Below are 15,840 nucleotides of genomic sequence, written 5' to 3'. Positions count from 1 at the left end.
ATGTTATATGGGGGGAGAGCATCAACTAGCCTACTATACTACACTCACATAGGCTAATTTGTCTCTCTTTGCCTTTTATGGTGTCAAAAGTTTGATCCCAGCCTTCACCTGGGATCAAACTTTTTTAAATACATGTTTTATATATAACGTTAGCCCTGCATCCTCTTGCCTCTGGCCAAGACAGGTTTTCGTGCTACGTGGGATGTAAAGATTCAATATTTATCTTGTAGCCTACTGGACCTGCACTGCGAGGTAAAAAAGGGACCAGCCAACAAGTTGCCTAAGTAAAGTAGTCGTATTTTTTGTTTTGTTTTGTTTTGGCAATACATGCCTCAGCGCAATTACATTATATTTCTTTCGTTATAGGTTACCAGCTCCATCTTAGGCTGCCAGATCCTATTCCTGTCGGGCTTTTGTGTGTGGATGGATGGAAAGCTGTGGGGAGGAGGAGGTGAGGGCGAACCGAGCAGATAAGAGAACTGGCTTATTGGCTGGCTGCTGCTGCCTGTAGCCCATATTTTTATCAGAAACGAGAGGTCTTGACGTTTGTGTTACAGAGCATAAAACAACGACATCGCAACCCAGGAGCTACCGAGAGGACGGTATGATAGTCGTGGAGGGGAAACGGCAGGAAGAGGGCCCATATCTGCATTATACTTCGCCTAAACCTAATTCATTGAGTCGGTAACCAGCGTCCGACATGGGGAAGGAGGTAAATGGTGTTTCTCGGAGCCGGTTTGAGGTGAGTTGACCATCGATATTAACTGACAGGCATTGACAGACATTCAACGTAGCTGTTAAAACGTTTGGATATGGGCCTACGCGGTGATTGTCGCTGTGTTTATTGTAAAACTGCGCTTACGGTGAGCTTGTTGATGCAGCTTCCGCAGTCAATGTTTGGGATTAGGTCAAACGCTGTTGTTTTGCTCAAACAACAGATAGCCTATAGGCCTGGCATGTCATTTCTGTGAGGACACAAATGGGTATTTCACACAAAATCGGACGTGCTGTTCATCAGTAGCTTCAATGGAGGGGTTTTTAAAGGTCCTAAAATGTTGTCCTCGTTTCCCTTTACGCCGTCAAAACAAAGACACTGAGGCTACACGGAGCACGCCGAGGACAGCACACATCTTTATCAGGAAAAGGGATTTGTTGACTTGACTTTTATAAGAAGCCGTAGCCCGAGTTGTCTTATGTCCTCATATCTACTGGGGTGTGTTTTTTATACGACTTTTGTTGGTTGTCTGACGAGTCGCACTGTTGTGCATAGGCTATCCACGGCCGCTGCGGTTGTGGGGGCCTCGGTTGTGACTGCTACACGTACCCCGTATAGCACACAACTATCAACAAATGGGCCCAAGCTGCCACAATGTAGCACACACACCATAACATAAACTGATAGCACAAGGGTCACATGTACACACAAATATAAAGCTACAGTGTTCTGCAGCATTTACCATAAACTTTGTGTCGCAGCCGCAAGCATAGCTGGATATTTTGGTGAAAACTTGTTCTCAAATGCTACGTGTCACAGTCGGTGACATTGGACTGTGTAGCCAGGGCACTTGGTGATGTTTAATCCCCAGCTAGTGTGGGATTTGTGTGTGGTTTTATTTATTTTTAACGGTGCAACAGCTGACGACTCAGAAAATTCAGGCCGTTACCTTCTGGCCCGACAGCTGCGGGAGAGCTGCTGTGTCAAGGTATCCGGATTTGGGACAGGAGAAACGCGGAAGTAGCGCGACATTGCCTTCAAAATAAAGTGAACATTTAACTATTGGTTCACCTACTGTTAGTTTATAGCTGTTAGTTTAAACGGGACTAATTTAGTGTCATTGTTTCAAGTTGTCTAGAATGGGTTATCCGGTCATGGTACCCTATTTTCTTTTAAACTTGTCCATTGTCTGCCAGTGGTAGTTTTACTTTGAAAAGTATTTGCAGAAAATGTCCCTTTTATTCTGTCAGGCTTTACGGCTCTGCGGTATATAGGCTACTGATCTGTTGAATAGGCCTATGCTGCCTTAACAAAAGACTACAACACTCTGATAAGTAGAAAGGCATTAATGACCCCTAATTCTATTTCCTAATTAAAATGAATGTGTAAATTGATTCAACCATATTGTGATTAACATTACCACTATGTTGTGCATAATTGGCCTGATGTAAGAGCTGTTGAAGCAATTTAAACAGCAGGGAACAAATCAATGTGTTGATTGCTTGCTTGTTTTGGGTATTTCATATAGTAGTTGTCCTTCCATTGATGTAGAGAATTTAACTACTGATTAAATGTCAACTCATAGTGTACATCACATTTACAAGTGTTAGACAAATTTAAATGTAATATGAGGAACAACATATTACATTACACAACACATTTTTTTGCTTTACTAGCTCTCTAGCTGGAGGTTACAGCTCACCCAGCTTTATACCTCCTGCCAGGCCTGCTTCACTGACTACAGCTGACCAGTGGAGAAAACATAATGCTCACATTCATGCAGCATCAGGTTCATTTTATGTTCAAGTACAAAAGGGGACAGTGTATGCCCGTTGACCATGCACATCTGGTTCTTTGGAAATGGCCCTGGATTATTTGGCCAGAAAGTAGCGCCATGGAAGGCGAGCTGTCAGAGTCAATTTGCCCCAAATCCAATATATGTAATGTCTGTCCCTTCTTACTCCCTCAAAATTTTACACGTCTTTGCTGGCAGGCAGCCCCTGCATAGACAGCTGTGTGTGTGGAGTTTGTATGTTTATCGGAGAGGCTTTGACCCAGAGCTGACTGGCTTTTTAAACAGGCAGACCTGACAGTTTGTTTTTGTGAGCTGATGAATAGGTTTGTTTAAGTGTGTAAAGGTCCTCAAAATCTGAAGCTATTGTGAATGTGGTTTTAGGATGGGCACTCACAGTAAAAATAGCACAAAGCATACTCCGTTTGGATCCATAAATTATTTCTTTGGTTTAAACACAATAATAACATTTCACATATTTTTCAATCATGGATCCTTCATATTTGTACCTGTAAGGAAGTGCAAATAAGGACTTGCAAATTCCTTGTTGATCTTGTCACAGATGTTTGCCTCTTGTAAATAACATGTGCTTTCCTGCACTTTTTATTTACACACTAAAGCCCCCACCCGTCAATTACCCTGTCTTTGGTTTAGATTTATCTTTCTAAATCTATGGTGGAAAATGGATTGGGACAGATGTTGCTACATTCGCTTACATTCGTTGCGACTGAGTGGATGCTCCCAAATGTCATTGTCTCAACATCTTGCATTTTACAGTCTAGCGGTGAATGATTTCCCTTAAATTATGGGAACCCCAGAGTCATCAATGAGTGGGTGAGTGTTTGAATCTAAGTAGCAGGGTCTTAATAAATGCAAATTTATTGTCTCTTTGCGTACTGAGTTTTTTTTCCTGTGGATTATAGGCTAGTATTTCTGCTCAAACAGCATGCAATTATTTGTGTGGAAATCCATTAGCTGTTAGAAGAAGGTGGAGTAAAAGAGAGTCACAAAAAGACACAGTGCAACTAATTTCAGTGTACATTCTCGGTACATGCTAATGTGGCTCGTGTAAATTCAGCAGTCTAAACAACACAGGAATTAAGAAAGAGAATATGCATGCAGAAAAGATAACATGCAAGCAGTGGCCATCACAGCTCTGAAGCTGACAGTACAAAGTCCGATAAGACACACAATCCAGTCTCCTGTGCTGCTTTATCTTCTGTCACCCTCAGTGTATTCCAAGACTTGAAATGAAATCTATCTCAGTTGATGAGATTACTATAATTTATCCTTGCTTATGTGCTGGGGCCGTCCTTGAGTGAGGTGAGTGGATGGAGGGGGGCCCCAGTTATGTTAAAACAGCCGGCCAGGACTAATCTTATCATCTGCACCCTTTCAGATGTTCACAAACAGCGATGAGGCGGTCATCAATAAGAAGCTGCCTAAGGAGCTGTTACTACGGTTGGTGACCTTTCAAAACACTTCAGACAGAATCTGCAGGGTCATTGCTAGCAAAAATGGCATGTTGCATATTCCACACTTACTTCCCTGCCTTCACTCCAGATCAGCACATCCAGTTATAAAGGCACAATTGGCCTCGCACCACCCTACACCCCCTACACCCCTTAAACACACACACGTTGTGCACCTCATAATCATGTAGTATATGCTCACTTGCCGTTTTTAGCAAATATTTTGACTAAACCAACCACCAGGAGGCAAATTTCCCCTCATTCCCCACCCTACTCTGCTCCCCCAATGCTAAAACTGTGATTAAAAACAGATGCTTGAGGCTATAAAGCATTCAAATTGATTTCAGGTATGAAAAAAGCTCAAGAGCCCCTGAGCAAACAGAAAATGGAGGCCATAACTCAAGCCTCGGCTTTGCCCGCCAAGCTGCCTGTGCTGCGGCTGCTGACTTTGTGCTTCTTGGCCAGGCTCAGCTCCCTGATTTGTGAGGCTGGCAGCCTCTGCTGGGATTCACCGCATCCCTGCTTCAACCCCAGTACAGTTTTTGCTGCATTGAGGGATCTTATAATAAGTTTCCAGCTCTGTTCCTTAGAAGCACTTTACGTGTATTCCCTGCTACGGACCCCTTTTTTGAGTTAACACGTTTATCCTGCAAATAGGGGTAAATACATCTGTCCTGCTGAAAGTCAAAGACAATATTAGCTGATTTACCTACTACACCCCTGTACTGTGAGTGGAAGCAGATGCAGGGCTGAGTTGAGGACAGAGTCTAGTGTAAAGAGGAAGCTTCTGGCAGCGGGGATCAGGGTCTCTAAACCGTCACTGTCTATCTTCCAGAATCTTCTCCTTTCTGGATGTGGTGACACTCTGTCGCTGTGCCCAGGTCTCACGGGTGAGTCTGTGTTCACAAGGTGTGTGTATGCATGTGTGTGTGACTGTGCGTGTTTGTCTGTGTATTTTAAGTGTGCGTTCTGTGTGTGTATGTGGCATGTTTGAGAATAATCCTGACCCTAAACGCCTGTTTCTCCCTCCCTGCTCTCAGTCCTGGAATGTTCTGGCCTTGGATGGAAGCAACTGGCAACGAATCGACCTCTTTGACTTTCAGAGGGACATTGAGGTGAGTGAATCTGATCTCCATCTTCTTTACTCTCCGTAATTTCAATATTTGCTGTGTACCTTTCCCGTCACACCTCACTCTTAATTTGTCTATACTTTATATTGAGACGTAGAAGCAAGTACAGCAGACTGAGTGGCTTGTTTGTGTTGCAGGGCCGGGTGGTGGAGAACATCTCAAAGCGATGTGGGGGGTTCCTTAGGAAGCTGAGCTTGCGAGGTTGCTTGGGTGTGGGGGACAGCGCCCTGAGGTAAGATTTGCAGAGGACTTGGCCTGACAGAAATTCCAGAGTTCTAGGAAAGACCTCGGGGAGGGAGAGACAGGCAAGTTCAGTTTGACTGCCATTGCAAAATGTTTTTATTTCCCTGTAGGACTTTTTCGCAGAACTGCAGGAATATTGAGCTGCTTAGTCTAAACGGCTGCACCAAGATCACTGACAGGTATGTGCATCGTTCTGAGATGCAAATGTATCAGAAAGCCGCTTCTCCTTCAAAACGCTCATCGCCTTTCTCTTCTGCAGCACGTGTAATAGCCTCAGTAAGTTCTGTCCAAAGCTGAAGCACCTGGACCTCGCCTCCTGTACCTCAATTACCAACCTGTCACTCAAAGCTCTCAGGTGTGTAGGGTCAATGTTGTGATGTATACTTGTAGACCACTGAATATACAACATATTAAGGCTCCTTATTCAACACACTCCCAATACCAGCTATAATCCCTCATTGATTGTCTCTGTTAAAGATTTAGAACATTTTAATACATTTGATAATATAAGTGGATTGTACAAAAAGTACTTTATCAGGAAGATTTCTCCAATATTGTGTAATATCAGTGTATATTTTCTAGATTCTCCTCTCTCTCATTGCTGTGTTCTCCTTTTGCAATCTTTTCCCCCACCTCTCACCTGTTCTTTTCTAATTCCCTCCTGTCAGTGAGGGTTGTCCCTTGCTGGAGCAGCTCAACATCTCCTGGTGTGATCAGGTCACCAAGGATGGCATCCAGGCCCTGGTGCGTTCCTGCCCTGGACTTAAAGGCCTTTTTCTCAAGGGATGCACACAGGTATGGTAAAAGGCTTAGTATGAGCTGGAGATGCAGACCAAGGATCATAATGTAGGTGCTCAGAGCACAATGCATTGCAGATGTAATTCAGTATAAAACTTGATTTCTAGAACGTATTATTTAGTTCCATTGTTTCCTTCTTGTGCACTATTCTTATTGCACACTGCACTTATGTACTGTACTGGCACAGGGGTTTTGTTTTGTTTTTGTTTTTTTTGTACGTTTCATCAAAGTGGCCGTCTCTTTCACACTATCAAGTTCCTCTTATTGGATAATCCAAGTAGAACACAGCTGCTGCTACCGCAAACAAAATGCATCACTTCCTTTGCAACAGAGGATGTTTCTGAGCAAAGACGTGCCAGACACGGTTTACAGCAAATGTAAAAGCCTTCATATAGTGCCATCCTGTTGTAACAACACTGACAGCACAGTGTGAAAAGACAACCACGTATTTCTATGAAGATGTCACAGCTCGCTAATTTAAAGGAGAAAACAAATCCCAACATATGCACTCAGTTGCACTTCATTTGGTTATAGTATACCAGGAGGTGTTTCTAATGTATTGAACAACCCTTTATGTCAGTGACAGCAGAGGGGTTTGTTGGGGTAATATTAGTTTGTTTTATTATACATTTGATAGGTGTAGTTTGATTCCAGGTGACTGTCGTCTTTCCTCTGTCATTCTCTTCCACAGCTAGAGGATGAGGCTCTGAAGCATATCGGGGCTCACTGTCCAGAGCTGGTCACACTCAACTTGCAGACATGCTCAGTAAGTTCTGTTTACAAGGCTAGAAGATGAACCTGTTTAATCTTTGTAGTCAGTTAATTATGTTTAAATTGAACGCCTCTCAGAAAAGTACACAACCGCTGTTGGTTACTCTCTAGGGTGTTGGTTGATGGGTACCAAGTACACATACTCTTCAACTCAAAGCTCATTGTCGACGTTCAGCCCATGTAGCCAATAGTCTGTAAAGCCTGCTCACACAGTGCATATGTTTTTCTCTGGCTGTACCTGTCTCCAAAATCCCCCTTCTTCATCATCAATTGAATGTTCTCCTTTCTCCTTTTCAATCTCCACATCTCCTTCTCATCGCACACCTCAGGAACTCATTGTCTCATGTTGCCCCAGTTGTTCCTCCTCTCTTGTTAGGCTGCATTTCATCCTTTCCTCTTGCTTTGCTCTTTCTCACCTGTTCTTCCTCTGCCTGCTCTCCACAGAGTTTTCTTGAGCAATTCTTAAAACAGAAAATGCTGGGGAAAAGAAATTGCTGAGTGTTAACATGAATATATGTTAAGTCATGCATTGATTGCTTTTCATGCATAGCTACCAGTGGCGCCCAGGAAAAGTTGGTATGTTTTCACATCTCACAATGGATGTGGATTTAAGTGACTCCACACACATACATATATATACACACACACAAACACACACTTTCTCTATCTTTGAGCAGCAAATCACAGATGAGGGTCTCATCACAATTTGCCGGGGTTGCCACCGCCTGCAGTCTCTGTGTGTGTCTGGCTGTGCCAATATCACGGACGCCATCCTGCACGCCCTGGGACAGAACTGCCCGCGCCTCAGGTGAATTCACACACACTCACTCCTGCAAAAGCCACTTAAATGTTTCCATTTTGTCTGAAAATTTATTTTAGGCTCTTACTCTCTACTTACCGTTACTTTTAGTCATTGTCCACCTTATCCTGTGAGGCTGATTCACTTCACTGCATTGTATTTCACTTGATTTCAAGAATCTTCTCTAATTGATTGGCCATCTTGATCCTGGCAGACTGAGATGTAAATGACTGAACCTTAGACTTAATTGGAAACAAGTGCTATTCTGTCACACATTTTTGATTTCTGGCATAACAAGCTATTAAGACCCGTTTTTAGATTAGATGGCTTGCAGGAATGGATTTATTTTCTTGGTGTGAAATAATTATCATTAAAGCTTGATTAATTATTTAATCCTGCAGTAAAAATGTAGTTAATAATGGAGATTGTGGAGAGGAATGAATAAATGGGCCTTTCTGCAGTAAGGTTATCTCAAGCCTTACTAATATTGATCCACTAAAAGTCCCAAAGAGTGACAGACTGTGATGCCTTTGTATAACTCTCTCCTCGCATTCTCCTTTCAGAATATTAGAAGTGGCTCGCTGCTCTCAGCTTACAGATGTGGGCTTCACTACATTAGCAAGGGTGAGTGTGGCATCTGCCTCTTGCTTGCATGCACACACATAGACTGATTGCTTACAGATTCAAATGTTTGAAGTTCAGATCACATTTGTTTGTCAGATTTTTTCCCCCCCAAAATCAAATCCCCACAAACCCAGACTACATCATATAGTTTCTCTCTGTTTATTTTCTTCTTTCTCTGCTGCAGAATTGTCATGAGCTTGAGAAGATGGATTTAGAAGAATGTGTGCAGGTAAATAAACAATCTGAGCTACACAAATACTGTTTCCACTGTTATTGTATGTACAGTGCAGTTAAGACATTTGTCTCTTTTTGTGCATCAGATCACAGATGGAACACTCATCCAGCTGTCTATCCACTGCCCTCGTTTGCAAGTCCTGGTGAGTGTGTGCCTGCCACTTAAATGTTGTTTTGCTCCTGTAGCATTTACAAACACCAAGTCACAGCTTGTTCTAGCAGACAGTTGAGTAATGGAGCTCCTGTATTGGCTCCGCTGTGTTCTGCAGAGCCTGTCTCACTGTGAGCTAATCACTGATGATGGCATCAGACACCTCGGCAGCGGCCCCTGTGCTCACGACCGACTGGAGGTGATCGAGCTGGACAACTGCCCCCTGATCACTGACGCCTCACTGGAGCACCTGAAGAGCTGCCATAGCCTGGATCGTATTGAGCTCTATGACTGCCAGCAGATCACCCGCGCTGGCATCAAGCGACTAAGGGTGAGTTGTGTGCGCTTGCAACAGTGAGTAAGCACTGATTTTGTCTGTAGAATGTAATGTAAACACCCATTTTGTGACTCAGCATATGCCACTTTGGTGCAAAATTGGATTCACGGGTCTGTGTCACAAATGCATACATTTTAGTTAACAATGACGTTCAGATGGTTTGGAACTCGTACATGTTTATGCTCTCCATCCTTGGCACTGCCCGTTGGTTGTGTGTTTGGGCTCAGCCATCCAGGCTAGTTTTGAATTGTAGAATGTTATTGATTTAAATTCAGTAGACCTTTTACAACAAAACAGCTTCTCACTGCAATCTCGGAACTCATTGGCTATTGTCTTGTGATAATTTAGCTTTTTATCTATCTCCGAGCCCTAGAGATTAGATTTTTATTAGCTTTTTAAAAAATCATTGTCAGTCAATAGCTGATTTCCGAGATTGCTAATCAGGCTGTAAACGATGACTATATTCGTTGGCCACATCGGAAGCTCCAAAACACAGATGATAGTTGATTTTTTTTCCAAGATTGACATCCCTGCCACTGGTTTCACACTATTTAACAGGTAAACGGGCAGTGGGAATGCACCAAGGAAGAATGTAATGTGTAAACAGCAGTTTTCAAAATTAAAAAAAATGTTTTGCAAATGTTATGAAGAAGGACACATTTGTAAGACCTCAAGGACACCCACAAGAAAACTTCACAAGGCACTTTTAGTTCCTTAATAAAAAGTCTGTATAATAATACAAACTCATGGCGGACGGTGAACTTCTTAGCGACCTGTGAAATATATATATATATATCAGGTGGGTGCAAAGTAACAGTGTTTCTGAGGAATTCAGGTGATTTCCATTGAACCCAACATAAAATTCAAGATGGCACATCAGTGCTGCCACTGATGGATAGACTGATGTGATGTAGCTTTTGGCCACAAGTTGTAGTTCTGATCATAATCCTGCTGAGCAGCACTACAGTCTCCGAGTGAGGAAGTAGGAGTTTAAGTGGACCAGAGTTTTAAGTGATAAGCAGTATGACAGATGTGGATTGCAGATACAAAGCCACATATGTTTGGATTTGTTTATGTTTGGATTTGTTTAAAATAGCTAAACAGAGATTTTGTTTACTGAAAACAAATACTTGTCCTATTAGTCCGATGAAGGAAGCAAGGAGGAGAATATTCTAGATAGATGTCATATTCATATATTTTGTCCAAATTAAACTCTTGTGTTGGAGTCATAGCTCCACACCCACAAGAAGTGATGGATCAAAATGAAGTACAAACTAACCAAACTAACTACAAACGGTCTGCTCACCAGCAGTGAGTGAGAGAACTCTCATCATTTTGATATAAATCAATTACAACATGACCGGCATGGACAACACAAATTTGTTGTCAATAACTGTCATCTATTGACATGTGACATGATTTCAGGGTGTTGAAATTAACATTTTCAGTAATTTACATGTTGTAGCAATGATCTTTTAAGCTTTCCAAGTATTTGTATCATCCATTAACAGATTTCTATTTATTTTTGCTTCTCTTCTCTTCACAGACCCATCTGCCTAACATCAAAGTGCATGCATACTTCGCTCCCGTCACTCCGCCCCCCTCCGTCGGAGGCAGCCGTCAGAGGTTTTGCCGCTGCTGTGTCCTGCTATGATGTAAAGACAACAACCCCTCCCTTTCCTGTCCCCGTGTCCCTCGTACACGCTCCTCGCAGCCCATCACTTGACCCCTGACCTGCTGTCCCCCTACAGGCCCCCTGTCATAGAGTACATGCTGGTGTGTCCCCTCCCCTTTGGCGCTGCAGAGAGAGGGAGAGAGCCAAATAACGCTACAGGGTCTCGGGTAACTTTCCCAAAAAAACATTCCCGATTCTCTCCACAACACACATACACAACGAGCGTTTACACATGCTGTTATGCAGACACGCGTACAAATACACAGATCAACTCTTAGGAGAATGTCAGAACATTCCTGGTCTGTGATCAATAGACAAACCAGTATTACAAAGAGGGTTATGTAAAAATCAAATGTGATCACCACCGTTAAGGGATTTAACTCTTCATCAAATGAAGTGCAAAAGAATTGTTTAAAGAATTACATCACAAGACCATTGTGCCGTATTTGAGAGGGAGTTACACTCTTAACTTATTTAGTACTTTGAGACTGATTACAGTTTTAGCCTTTAAACAGAATATTGAAAAGGTCAAACCTCTCACACATACTTCCCTCGGTGTTGAAGGTCACTTAACCGCTACCTCTAGACGTGAACTGCACTTGAATTTGACCTGTGATAGCCTTGTTCTGCAGGCTGATAATTTTTAAAAAAGGGGCAGCGTTGCAGCCAGTAAACTGCGACACCCCCGACTCACACATAGAAAGCAGCAGAAAGCCTAGTTTGTGATTTTCTTTTTTAAAGCATACCTGCAGCTCTTTGCACTTACAGTAAAGCAATGATGATTACAAAGACCGCCATCTCAGAATTTAAAACTGGCATTTTACTAACAACACCAATACAACATGTATACACTGGGCTTGCTACACCTGTACCCTCACCTCTCTCTGTCTCTCTGTTACAATCAGAAGCTTCAGTATTGTGATGGGGGGGGGGAAGACAAAGTTGAATATTTTTCTAAAATGGACATAAATTAAGACTCACAAGTGGGGACTTGAGAAGATGCCAAATGTTGCATGTAACACCTCTAGTTTTTTAAAATCTAATTGTAAATATTTGAGGACTGTGGAGTCCCGAGAGTGGAAGCCAGCTAAACCACAGGAGCCGATATGGGATGGGGCAGAGATTGCTGTCGATGGGTCTTTCTGAGAGAACTATGTTGAAGCTCACACATGCTTGTTTAATTACAGATGTGTGTTGGAATATGTGCTGGAGCTCTGGACAGTCAAAATGAGCTGGTACTTTATCAAGAGTTTGACGGATGAACTGATGCTGGCCTGTGATAGCTCATGACAGCAAGTATATGAAAGTGGAAAAAAAAGTCTGTCATCACTACATGACTTCATGCTGTCAGACATTGACAATGGAAAGAAAAAGCCAACTGAAAACAATCAAAGTAAGTCTATTTTTCAGTTAGTTTGATTTCATGTAGTTGCTCTTGGTTTAGCATTGGTGACGATTCTGTTGACAAGGAACTGGCGAACCACATGCAGCGTTGGGAGGACATGCCCGACGACGGAGTGGCATTGGCGACTCCTTGTCTCCTATGACGCCTTGCAGGGGACAGAGTGACAGCGTGTCACACCCTGCCACCTGTGACCTCGTCAGTCTGTCTGGGATCTGCGATGCTGCCGGAGGTAAAGACAGGATCAGACCAGTGGAGTCACTGCAAGAGAAAGTCGACTGAAACGCACAATTCTGGCCTGCTGATGGATTTGATGGAGTCATTTTTGTCACAACAGAGGGCTATAATGGACTTCAGCCCCCGCCCTATGAAGTATTGAAGCCTTTTCTTATGGATTATCTTCTGCACTTGCACCTGCTTTTTTGTCTCTTTTTCTTCCCATTTCATTTTATAATTGTCTTTTGCTGCTTTTCTTTCTGATTTCCTCGGGATCTTTATCTTTTCTCTCCCTTAGCATTTCTGTTTTGGTGTGGTTTGGATTGCGCCTGCTTTGTGTTTGAGGTCACGAGCTCAGTGTCTCCCAAGTTGAGTTTGCGTCCTCTTCCAGTCCTCAGTTTTGATCTGATGGTGTTTGTGTTTTTATTAAGAGTTTATTGTTACTCAATGTCCAGAGTGTAGCCTTTGTCCAGGGGAAGCGCTGGCGCCAGTGCAATTGTAATAAATGTTCAAATTTGAGTTAGATTTTTTAAAATGTTGAGTTGAGGAGGAGTTCACAATGACATTTATGATGTAGGTTGTACTTATTGAATGTTTCCATCAAGGAGAAGTCCTCAGGATGACTGTTCAGGCATTGTGTGCCACGTTAGCAGAATCGGATTTTTCTCCCATAAGCGTGCTTTCCTCTCCTTTATTTTCTTTCTTTTTTTTTATGCCTTGCTTTTCCAAATACCCCCTCCCATAATGCAACCTTCCTTAATCCATCAAACATGACAGAAATTGGCAAACCCAGTGTGGAACGCTGATCACTCTCTCAAATGTCCCCGTTCTAGTTTAAGATGCACGCCAACAGGCAAAACACTGAATAATGATTGTGTATAGTTTGTGATTTGACAGCTAAGGCAGGCAGGATAATACAAGCTGAGATGAACCCAGTGTAATCCAGTCTGATCTGTTTTGTTTGAATGGGGCTTTACAAGGGATTAGGGAACAACTAAGAGTCAAAATGGCGGAGATATCTAAAGTACTCTGGTACTGTGATCCGGGGTTAAGACAGTTAACTGGAGGAAAAAGGAAAAGTCGGAGGATTTGGACTATGAGCCTGTTTGTAACACCTGCTTTCCCTCTTCATGCACGGGCTGAGTCTTCAGTGCAGTGGACATGTGCTTTTATGGCAAATACTTTGAATGGATTACAGGTAATAATACTCAACCCGCTCTTGATGGTTTTATATGTACAAAAGAAATAACCTGTCATCAGTCTTTTCATGGTACAAAATACACTACAGGCTCTACAAAGCTAAACACCAGACTTAATTGCCTCACAGTTTCAAACACCTCTGTGTCCTTCTGTCAGGCCTTCCACCAGTTCATATGGAAGTGAAGCCACTACGTTCAGGATTAGTTTGTTTCATACACATTAGGTCCCAAACACTGAAGTAAGGTTGGGGATTAGGACAGAGGGCGAATCTACAATGTGTGTACAAGGCAGATTGACACCTGAGAAATTTCAAAAACAATTTTGACAATGACTGTAGTTCATATAATTACTGTAAATCTTTTCCCTTTTTTCCTTTTCTTTTTGTTTTTTTACAATTAACTGATATAAATGAATATGTACGTATGAATAAATATATACCTATATTATTAAGACTTGTCTGGTTTTCTCTCTGGTATTGAACTTCTGCTGTTTGTTTCTGCTCATTGTATGATGGTGATTTAGCTTATTGGAGCAGCAGATGGCAGCAATGAGCCAGTTGTAATGATTCTTCCTTCACTGGTGATCTGATTTTTGCTCTTAACGTTTTTTTTCTTTTTCCTTCATTTAACATTTAAGTTCCCAATGAAGTCTTTTTTTTTTTCTTTCTTTCTTTCTTTCTTTCTTTCTTTCTTTCTTTCTTTCTTCAAAAGACCGGGTCAAGAAAGCATCATCAAAACACCTGCTTTGCATTTACTGGAACTATGGAAAGAGGTTCCTTAATTTAGGTGAAACCACAGGGGGTTGTATGCAGTGTTTCTGTGTCTCTTGCAAGATTAATCATGGTATGCAGTGAATAGATAAAGAATAGGTTCACAATTTCTCAAGTCTATCTAATAGTCAGGAGCTCATATGCACATCAAAGCAGCTTTTGCTTGATGTAATTATTTCTCCTGTTCAAACTGGCCATTAAAAGATGCATTTCTAATCCAAAGTAAGTAATGATGAGCAAAATCCACAGTCCTCTTTCCACAGTGCACAAACACAGCTAATCACTGACACTCAAAGGTTGCTTTGCTCATCTGCAGCACAAATGGCAAAAGAGCTAAACCTTTATCCTATGGGTCTCTGGTTGAAAATGTGACTTTTTGAGACATGAGAGACTTTTGGGACTCTGTGCAGAGTGAGTTCTCTATATTTGTGTATGCGTACGTACACGTGTCTGAGGCGAAAGCACAGATGAACAATTAGTATCAAATTATCCCAGTGACTGCACCATGACGACCGCTGTCACGGCTGGGATCTGTCTTCCGCCGCATGGGACTCATTTTGTTCCTCTCATCCTCCGGTTGTTTCCCCTGTCTCTAAATCACTGACAGATCAATGCGTTTTCACTTCTGTTTTAATGTTCATTTTTAGCAGCCTCGTTGCAGCACCTGGGGTATCACATGGAGGATGAAAGCTGGGTGGGAAAACAGGGAGGCATTTAAGAGTGTGTGTGTGTGTGTGTGTGTGTTTCCCTCCTTCAGGAAATCTCTCAACTGTGTGTTTTCTGTGTTTGAATACAGACTGATCAGATCACAGCTCACTGCACACCGCCCCACCAAGACTTTGTGTTTCTGTTTATTTTTGACAGCAAAGCCACTGCTATAAATGAGAAAACTTTTGACTTGGCTTTTGTTTTTTTCTTTTCTTTCAGCAGTCACTTTGCTATCTGCTGTGCCCTTAGTCTGAGTGAAGCAATAATTAATGTGATAACTGAGGCTTTCTCTCTTTGTCTTCCTTCTTTTCTCTAACACAACCACGCCCAAAGACTTTCTGACAGCTAAGAGCAAACTTTGATGTCAGGCTTATAGGTGAAATAATGCAATGCTGATAAAAATATAAGTAAAACTTTAATCCATTTAGAAGTCTTTCCTCACTGTGAATTGTGCAGTATTGGCATAGAGCTCACTCTACTTAACTCTCCCTGTCTTTTACCTTTGTCTGGTTAATACAAAAAAGCATTGGCTGTGACCACAACCTTATTGCTTCATTCTCTTTCATCTGAAGTATACATGCTCTAAAAGGGGCAATCAATAGAAACCCTCCCCAGGAGGCTGGTAAAACCAGGTAAGAATAAGATTGCATTTGAAATCAGTGGAGGTACCAATCCTCTGACTTTATTGCACCTGTTTTAATAAACAAATGATATGGACCCTGGCGTAGCTCTATAACTCTGCAGGGCAGCACCTATGGTCGCTATTTTCTGCATTGGGTGCTTGAGCGTGTGGCAAATGACAAG

General features: G+C 42.2%; 1 protein-coding gene across 3 annotated transcripts; it reads left to right on the top strand.

Moving 5' to 3' along the window:
* The first annotated feature begins 140 nt into the window (after positions 1-140).
* Positions 141-14,009, top strand: fbxl20 (F-box and leucine-rich repeat protein 20). Of its 3 annotated transcripts, none has more exons than XM_038704806.1 (17): positions 141-252; positions 367-451; positions 558-742; positions 3,907-3,968; positions 4,815-4,869; positions 5,020-5,094; positions 5,247-5,341; positions 5,463-5,531; positions 5,612-5,707; positions 6,021-6,147; positions 6,842-6,916; positions 7,599-7,729; positions 8,284-8,344; positions 8,529-8,573; positions 8,665-8,721; positions 8,848-9,060; positions 10,613-14,009. In XM_038704806.1, exons 3-17 carry the CDS (start codon positions 701-703, stop codon positions 10,718-10,720), a joined length of 1,311 nt encoding a protein of 436 aa, XP_038560734.1. In that variant the 5' UTR covers positions 141-252; positions 367-451; positions 558-700; the 3' UTR covers positions 10,721-14,009. The 3 variants fall into 3 exon arrangements, 2 of the variants coding, with proteins under 2 accessions (XP_038560734.1, XP_038560735.1); XR_005442611.1 differs by lacking the exons at positions 141-252; positions 367-451 and having other exon boundaries at positions 464-742; positions 10,613-10,721; positions 10,818-10,908; positions 11,929-14,009; XM_038704807.1 differs by lacking the exons at positions 141-252; positions 367-451 and having other exon boundaries at positions 464-742; positions 10,613-10,721; positions 10,818-14,009.
* The last annotated feature ends 1,831 nt before the right edge of the window (positions 14,010-15,840 follow it).

This window comes from Micropterus salmoides, unplaced genomic scaffold (genome assembly GCF_014851395.1).
Source record: "Micropterus salmoides isolate LMB-PRFRI ecotype aquatic unplaced genomic scaffold, ASM1485139v1 Ms_hic_scaffold_10, whole genome shotgun sequence".
In the NCBI taxonomy this organism is placed as follows: domain Eukaryota; kingdom Metazoa; phylum Chordata; class Actinopteri; order Centrarchiformes; family Centrarchidae; genus Micropterus; species Micropterus salmoides.
The sequence above is the reverse complement of the archived record's forward strand: the minus strand, read 5'-3'. Positions and strand labels throughout refer to the sequence as shown.

Excerpts from the sequence above, each read along its gene's own strand:
- fbxl20 (XM_038704806.1), top strand. The coding sequence starts at position 701 with ATGGGGAAGGAGGTAAATGGTGTTTCTCGGAGCCGGTTTGAG. Across the intron at positions 5,095-5,246 it reads ACTTTCAGAGGGACATTGAG|GGCCGGGTGGTGGAGAACAT; the intron begins GTGAGTGAATCT and ends TTTGTGTTGCAG. Across the intron at positions 8,345-8,528 it reads GCTTCACTACATTAGCAAGG|AATTGTCATGAGCTTGAGAA; the intron begins GTGAGTGTGGCA and ends TCTCTGCTGCAG.